This window comes from Dasypus novemcinctus, chromosome 30, assembly GCF_030445035.2.
Source record: "Dasypus novemcinctus isolate mDasNov1 chromosome 30, mDasNov1.1.hap2, whole genome shotgun sequence".
Taxonomy (NCBI): Eukaryota; Metazoa; Chordata; class Mammalia; order Cingulata; family Dasypodidae; genus Dasypus; species Dasypus novemcinctus.
Window position 1 is genome coordinate 38,001,274 of NC_080702.1, and position 9,535 is coordinate 38,010,808.

A 9,535-nucleotide genomic window follows, 5' to 3' on the forward strand; every position below is an offset into this window, starting at 1 on the left:
TCTTTCTGAAGTGGTCCAATCAAAACCTTAATATAGGGAAATATCTCCAAGATCTTGTACTAGGAAATGGTTTCATAACTTTACAGCAAAACATAAGCAATGAAAAAAATAAACAAATAAATGGGAACTTCTCAAAATTAAAAAGGTTTTGCTTCAAAAGAGTTTGTCAAGAAACAAAAAAGGCAACCTACTCAATTGGAAAAATATTTTGCAATCATATATATCACAAAGATACTGAGCAAGCATAAAGATAATTTGAAAGTAAAGTGCTGATAGGAATGAAAGAGGAAAACGGACTTTGGCCCAGTGGTTAGGGCGTCCTTCTACCATATGGGAGGTCCATGGTTCAAACCCCGGGCCTCCTTGACCCATGTGGAGCTGGCCATGCGCAGCGCTGATGCGCACAAGGAGTGCCATGCCACACAAGGGTGTCCCCCGCGTGGGGGAGCCCCACGCACAAGGCGTGCGCCCGTGAGGAGAGCCGATCAGTGTGAAAAGAAAGAGCAGCCTGCCCAGGAATGGCGCCGCCCACACTTCCCATGCCGCTGACGACAACAGAAGCAGACAAAGAAACAAGACACAGCAAATAGACACCAAGAACAGACAACCAGGGGAGGGGGGGAAATTAAATAAATAAATCTTTTTTAAAAAAAGGAATGAAAGACATGATGAATAAGATCAAACCTACATTAGAGGTATACAACAGCAGACTTAAAAAATAGAAAAATAATATGAGTGATACAGAAGACATAAAAGCCAAATTTGAAGAGATAAAATAACAAAAAGGGAAAAGCATTGAAAAACTTGAGCAAGGACTCAAGCTGTTGAATGATAACATCAATCTAAACAATATATGTGTTATGGAATTTTCAAAAGAAGAGAAGAGTAAAGGGGCAGAAAGGATATCTGAAGAAATAATATCCCCGGTACCCCACTAAGAATAAATGTGAATAGACCTACTCCCAGACACATAGTACGTACTCAGAATCTCAAATGACAAAGATAAAGAGAAACTTTTGAGTGGTGCAAGGGATAAGCAGAACATCACACATGAGATATACTCAGTAAGACTTAGTGCAGATTTCTCATCAGAGTCCATGAAGGAGAGAAGACAATTTCATGATGCGTTAGGATACTGAAAAACAATGTGCAAGCCAGGATTCTTTATCTAGCCAAATTGAAATTCAAGTAAAGGTGAGTTTATAATATTCACAAATAAACAGAAACTAAAAGAATTCATAAAAAAAGTACCCACCTTTGCAGGAAATATTAAAGGTCACCTTACAACCTGAAAGAAAATGACAGAAGAGTGATGCTTGGAGGAGAGTACATAAAAAAGAAGAGCAGAAAGGATAACAAAAAGAGTAAAATATCATATAAAAATAAGACAATACATATGAAAACCAAAGAATAAAATGGTGGAAGGAAATAATGCATTTACAGTAATATTGAATGTTAGTGGATAAAAATTCCCCAATCAAAATATATAGCCTGACAATGGATAAAACCATGAGCCATCCCTATGCTGATCATAAAAGACTCACCTTAGACCCAGGGATACAAACTTGTTGAAAATGAAAGATTGTAAAAAGACATTCCAAAGAAATAGTAACCGAAAAAGAGGAGAGGTTATACCAATAACAGAAAAAACAGATTTAAGTAGAAAAAAATTATAAGGATACAGAAGGCCTTTTATATTAATAAAGGGTCCATCCACCAGGAAGAATTAACAGTCATAAATTTATATGCACATAATGAGTGTGCCCCAAAACACCTGAGGAAAACTGGGAAAACTAAAGTGAGAAATAGACATCTCTACAATTATGGCTAGAGATGTCAACACACCACTCACATTATTAGATTTTACAACTATACAGAACATCAGCAAGGAAAGAGAGAACTTGAATATGGCAAGCAAGCATGACTGAACATAGATATACAGAACACTGCACTCAAACTTTGGGTTATACATTTTTCTGAAATGCTCACAGTCCTTTCTCCAGGGTAGACCACATGTTAGGTGACAAGGCAGGTCTCAACAAATATAAAAATGATTGAAATACACAAAGCACATTTTCAGATCATAATGGAATGAACTGCAAATCAATAAGAGATGGGAAAAAGTTAAAGTCATGGATGTGTGGAGACTGATCAATATATTTCTAAATAATCAGTGGGACAAAGTAGGGATTGTAAGTGAAATTCGTAAATATATTAAAAATGAAAATGAAAATAAGAACACAACTAAACTTCTGGGTTACACAAAAGCAGTCTTGAAAGGGAAATTTATAGCTCTAAATATCTGGTTTATAAAGAAGAAGAGCTAAAATCAAATATTGAACTGGACAACCAGAGAAACTTGTCAAAGAAAAGCAAAAAATTCACAAATCAAGCAAAAGGAAAGAAATAAAAAATATTGGACCAGAAATGAATGAAATCAAGAAAAGATAGAGAAAATCAACAAAACCAAAAGCTGGTTCATTGAGAAGATTAATAAAATTGACTATTTAAATTAGCAAAATAGAGGAAATTCAAATCAATAAGTTCAAAATGAAAGGGGCAAAGATACGATTGACCACACAGAAATTTAAAAATAATTTATAAGTATGTTATGAGGAACTCTATTCCAAAAAACTAGACAGCCTAGAAGAAAAAGAAAAATTCCTAAAAATGCACAACCTACACTGATGTTGGAAGAAATATAAGAACTTAAAAGATTTAATCAGTCATTAAAAATCTACCAAGAAAGAAAAGCCCAGGGCCACATGGCTTAAGAGGTGAATTTAAAGTCTTCCAAAATTTGAAGAGGAGGGAAGACTGCCCAACAAATTTAATGAACCCATCACCATCCTAATTTTAAAGACAATTAAAGACACTAATAGAAAATTCAGAATAATCTTTTTAATGAACGTAGATTCAAAAATTCTCAACAAAATACTTGCAAAATATCAAAAGACATATACATCACGAACAATTGGGATTTATTCTTCATGTGCAAGGGTGTTTCAACATAAAAAATCTATTAACATAATAAACCACATTTACAGATTGAGAGAAAAAGCCCGTGATCCTCTCAATAAATGCCAAAAAGGCATTCAACATATCCAACATTTTTTCCTTTATTTTTAATCCATTTTACTGATACATATTTTAATCTTTATTATTTAATTGCCTTTTATAAAAGATACATAGATCACAAATATATTCCATTAAAAAATTATGAGGTTCCCATATACACCCCACCCCACTCACCTTTTCCCAGATCAACAGCCTATTTCATCATTGTCACACATTCATTGATTTGGTGAATATGGTTTTGAGCACAGCTGTACCATATGGATTATAGTTTACACTGTAGTTCATGAACCTCCATGTCGCTCAACTGTGGCCACTCTCTATGCCAGCATTTTTTCTTGATAAAAACATTTCCAAACGTAGAAATGGAAGGAAAATTCCTCAATATGAAAAAGAGCATATGTGAAAAACCCACAGCCAACATCCAACTCAATGGGGAAAGTTTGAATGATTTTCCTATAAGATCAGAAACAGTAAAAGTATGCCCACTGCATGATTTATTCAAACTTAGAATTTCTAGCTAGAGCAATTAGACATGACAGAAATAAAAAGCATCCAAATAGGAGAAGTAAAACTCTCGCTATTTGTGTTGACTTTTTCCTAAATTTAGAACATTCTGAAATGACTGTGATAAAGGTACTTGAACTAATAAACAAGTTTCTCAAGGTGGGAGGATACAAGATCAAAATGCAAAAATCAGTGATGTTTCTGTACAACAGTATTGAATAATCTGAGGAGGAAATAAGGGGAAAAATTCAGTTACAAAAGCAAAAACATTACTCAAATACCTTTGAATGAATTTAAGCAAAGAAGTACAGGACCAATATTTTGAAAATTACAAAATAATAGTAAAAGTAAACAATGGAACCCTAAACAAAATGAAAGACAGTCCATGTTCATGGATTATAAGAATAAGTATCTTGAAGCCATCAATCCTGCTTAAACTGATTCATAGATATAATGCAATGCAAATCAAAATTCCAATAACATACTCTACAGAAACAGAAAAAATATTTACCAAATTCATTTGGAAGTGAAATTGCACCTGAAAAGCCAAAGGCATTTTACAAATGAAGAGTGATGTAGGAGGAAATTCATTGCTTGTCTTTGAAACATATGAGAAAGGTACATTGGTCTAAATAGCATGGTGTAGGCATAAAGACATACACACCCATAGTAGGATTGAGCTAAGAGTCCATAAAAAACTCTCACCTCTCTGGCCAACTGGTTTTCTACCAACAAACCACAGCCACGTTAATGGGATAAAACAGTGTTTTGAAAAATTGTGCTGGGAGAGGTGGATATCCATAACCAAAGAAATGAAAGAGAACCCTTGCCTCATTCCCTACACACAAATCAAGAAAGAATGTTTCAAAGACCTACATATAAAAGCCAGGATACTGAAACTTTAAGTAATATTTCTGTAATCTAATGGTCTTTAATATTTTAAAGAAATTAAAACAGGAAAAAAGCTAGTAGAAGAAAATGTAGTGAAATTTTTAAAGAACTTGTAATAGGTTCTGGATTCTTGGGCTTTATACCCCAAAATGAGTGACAAAAGATAAAACAGATACATGGTACCTTCTCAAAATTAAACATTTTTGCACATCATAGGACTTTGTCAAAAGGCACCCAACTCAATGAGAAAAATATTTTGAAATCATATACCAATAATTGTTTAATATCCATGATCTGTACAGAGAATTTTCATAACTCAACAATAAAAAAACAAACTACCCAATAAAAAATGGACAAAAACTTGAATAGATAACTGTCCAAAGAAGAAATATAAATTGCTTGCAAAAAAAATTACACCAAAAATTTAAAGGATCTGTGTTCAGAAAAAAAATAATAAGTTGCTCAAAGAAAACAAAGACTTAAGTAAATGGAAGGTCATGCAGTGTTCACAGATAGGAAGGTTTAAAATCATTAGGATGTCAGTTCTGCCCAAACTAATTTACAGATGAACCACAATCCCAATAAAAACCCAACAAGCATTCTTTGAAGAAGTGGAAAAGCTAAGTATCAATTTATTTTTGGTAGGATAAGTGGCTAAAAGAGCCAAATGTGTCCTATAAAGAATAAAAAAGTTGGAGAACTCTCACTTCCAGACCTTAAAACATATTACCTAGCTACAATTCAAAAACAGAAGGGTACTGGCATAAAGATAAACAGATTGATCGATGGTAATGAATTTAGAACCCCAAAATAAACCCTTACATATGCAGTCAATTGAATTTGACAATGCTCTCAAGCCTGTTCAGCTGAGTTAGAAAAGTCAATTCAACAGATGGTACTGGTAGAACTGGTTATCCATATACAAAATAAAGAAAAATGACCCCTATATCACTCCTTATACTAAAATTAACTCAAAATGCATTAAGAACCTAAACATAAAAAGTGAAATATAACAACTCCTAGAAGAAATCATAAGACAATATCATCAATATCTTGTGTAGGCAGCGGTTGCTTAAACCTTACACGCAAGTCAGGAGAAACAAAGGGAAAAAATAGATAAATGGGACCTGCACAGTATTAAAACTTTCACCCCTAAGTACTTTGTCAGAATGTTGAAAAATCATACAACTCAAAGGGGGAAAATAGTTGGAAATCAAATATTCTGTAAGCATTTCATATCCATGATATAAAAAGAGATACTAAAAGTCAAAATTAAAAAGGTAAACTACCCAATAAAAAATGGGAAAAAGACTTGAAAAGAAAATTGTCCCAAGAAGAAATACAAGTAGTGAAAAATAAAAGAAAAACTGTTCAACATCACCAGCAATTAGGAAATTAAATAAAAACTGATATAATTTTAAACCTATTAGCTAGCCATTATTAAGAAGTCAGAAAATTGTAAATGTTAGAGAGGATATGGAGAGATAGGAATGCTTATTCACTGTTGGTGAGAATGTAGAATGGTATAGTCACTGTGGAGGACTGTTTAACTTCCTAAACAAGTTGAATCTATACTTGCCATGTGACTAAGAAATACCATTTCTAGATATATATCAAGAATAACTGAGAATAGTAACTCAGACATTTGAACACTGATATTTCTAATTGAATATTCACTTTGCCAAAAGTTGGAAACAACCCAGGTGTCAGTCAACAGATGAATAGATAGACAAACCTTGGTGTATGCACAGGATGGAATTTTATGCAGTTGTAATGAGAAATGAGTTTATAAATCATATGGCAACATGGAAGAATCTGGAAGATATTATTTTGAGAAAAGCAAACCAGAAATTAAAGCCCAAATACTGTATGAATGCTATACTATGAGCTAAATATAGTGTGTAATATCATGGAATTAATATTAATAACTTGAATATGGACCTGAGAAAACAGAATGAGATTAGAAATGGAAAGCTGAGAGTTACCTTGTGCAAAATTAGTAAAATGGGTTTGTCTTAATCTTTGGAAATGAATAGAAATGGTGAATGCCCAACATAATATTTATACCTTACAGTGCTATTATATGGGTATGAAAGTGTTTTAAAAGGAAAGTCAAAAGCCATGCATACTACTAGAAGGAAAGCAAACAATGTATCATGGGACTGTATAAAACTTAAACCTCATGTAAACTACAAATATGGACAAACTTTCACACATAAGTCTGTTTTTACAAATATAAATGCAAGTAAACTAGAGATATGGAGAAAGAATAGCAGCTCTGTAAATCAGGAGAAGCAAAGAAAGAATGAGAGGTGATGAGAAGATTTTTGCTTTCCTGCTTTGGTTCATTATTATTATGGGGATAATGAAAATTAATAATATATGAGGTGATGAATGGACACCTTTGTGAATATACCAAATTCCATTGATTACACAGTTTGGATGGATTTATACTTTATTAATATGCATCAAAAATTGACTTGTTAGCAACAAAAACAACAACAAAAAACATAAAACGTATAACCTTTTCTGGAATTCATAAAAGAAATTCAACCTGTCACAACTATGTAGCTCCTAGAATGAACATATGGAGTATTTTTAAATACATTTATTTTTGGACTGGCATAAAGTGTTATATTTGTATTGTCTAAAATAATATGCTTTAAGACAGAACATGCTTCAAAAGAACTTGGTGTTTTTCTGCTATCTCTTAGAGTCCTGGGTTAATCATGAGAACAAATCCAGACTAGTTTACTGGAGTATTAGAGGTTACATGGGTCAAAGAAAAATTGTCTCAGTTCAGGCCACTCAAGAGCAGCATATATTCAGGAGAGCCCCCAAATATAAGACACTAGCCCTGATAAACCAGTGCTTTCCAGTGGACACAGAGCTGACAATAGATGTTTGAGTAGCTCAGCAGACATCAGAATAATATCACATCATAGACTCCCACATAATAATAAAAGTGTAACTATAAAATATTTATTTTGAGTTAGTTTGATATGCAGCAAAATCCAGTTGATACAAGTGTCAATTGAACAGAACTATAGGAATTTAGAATGGGCTCATTCTTATTTTGAACATTTCTTCAGATTTTAAGACAGCATCCATGAATACATTGTTTTTAAATTTATTTCAGATAACTATAAAATGGGACCACAGCTGAGATTCTATTCCAGATCATCCAGAAATATTGGAAGGATATGACTGTTTGTGCAGAAACAATTTACTATGCTGAATCTCAACAGTTCATTCCCTGAGGAATTATTTTGCAGGATTTCAAGCTACTGTGAAAGTCTTTCTTAGTTCATGAGGATTGACTACAGTTTTGAGCACAAAGGTGATAATGTAATGGATTATAGAATATATACAGAGATCGTTCACCCATGCAAACTTCAATGTTAATGGTGAAATTTAGAGGAAGGAGATATTTTATTTTTCTAAATGGACAGATTATTTATTAACCAATAAAATCATGCACAACATGCACCTGGGTCCTGCACCCACACACATAGACTTTTTATACATGTAATTAAAGATTTATTACATCAACAAGATGACATAAACAGCATAAAATATTCTTTTCTATGGAATGTAAGCTTTTTTAAACTTTTATGGTCTCATATTTAAGTTCATGACAGATTCTACTGTAGGTTCCATTTCCATGAACATATGAAATACTTCCAATTTCTGCCCAGACAGAAGTTTTGAGCCCAGCAATTCTATCACCTCTGCAGTCCCAGGAGAAATTATTTCTTCATGGCTTCATACTCAAAAAATCTCCTCAGGGCCATCTTTATATCTTTATTTCTCAAACTGTAGATGAAGGGGTTCAACATGGGTGTGACCACAGTGTACAAAACTGAGGCTGGTGCACTTGACCTTGCATTATGCAAAATAGTAGAAGTAAGGTATACACCTAGACTTGTACAATAAAATAAGGAAACTGCTGAGAGGTGAGATGCACAGGTGGAAAATGCTTTAGATTTTCCTTGAGTTGATGAGATTGCACATACGGTGGAAACGATCTTAGAGTAAGAGAAAATTACACCAGCAAGGGGACCCCCACAAAGCAGCACAATTGCAAAATACATCACTATGTCATTCAAGAAGGTTTCAGAACAGGCAAGGTGGATGATCTGATTAATTTCACAGAAAAAGTTGGGAAGTTCAAAGGGTGAACAAAAGGACAGCCGCAAAATCATTAAACTTTGTAACAGGGAATGTAAAATACTCATGATCCAGCACATCAAAACCAGTAGTATACAGAGCCGGGGGTTCATGATGACTGTGTAATGCAGAGGGTAACAAATGGCCACAAAGCGGTCATAGGCCATCACAGCCAGGAGAAAGTCATCCATCCCTACAAAGAGTAAGAAAAAGTACATCTGTGTGAGGCAGCCTACATAGGAAATGGTTTTGCTCTGTGTCTGAATGTTCAACAGCATTTTTGGGACAGTGATGGAGATGAAAAATATGTCACAGAAGGAAAGATTAGATAGGAAAAAGTACATGGGTGTGTGGAGGTGGGAGTCAGTGATGGTGGCCAGGACAATGAGCAGATTCCCAATGACAGTGACCAGGTACATGGACAGAAACAACATGAAGACAAAAGTTTGCAATTCTGGTTCATCTGAAAATCCCAGAAGAAGAAATTCTGAAATTTGAGTATTATTTCCTTGTTCCATGTTGGGGCTGTGCTATCAGAGAAGAGAAAAATGCCATGACTAATTTTCACAGAATGAGACTTTACCAACCTATGAAATATGGAATGAATCATACATTGGAGACAAGAAATACATTTCTAAATTTATATTATGCATCTTGTCCCCTTCCCTTAAGAGTGTTTCTTGTATTGACTCCAAATAGGAATTCCTGTCCCCCAACATTTTTGTCCTCAAAAATTATGTATTCTACAGAGCCTATGAGAAATACACTCCTTCATTTGAAGAATATATATTAATTTCTGTCTTTGTGCCAGGCATTTTCTAAGCAATGGTTATACATCTATAATCTGAGGCTGAAAAAGAATATAAGAAAAAAAGAAACGATACAACATGTC

The 9,535-nt window shown here is 33.9% G+C and overlaps 1 protein-coding gene across 1 annotated transcript; it reads right to left on the minus strand.

Annotated features, from left to right (window-relative positions):
• Window positions 1-8,222: 8,222 nt before the first annotated feature.
• LOC105744162 (olfactory receptor 7A10-like) lies at window positions 8,223-9,161 on the minus strand. Its single transcript, XM_058290379.1, has one exon. The coding sequence runs from the start codon at window positions 9,159-9,161 to the stop codon at window positions 8,223-8,225; it is 939 nt and encodes a 312-aa protein (XP_058146362.1).
• Between the last annotated feature and the right edge of the window lie 374 nt (window positions 9,162-9,535).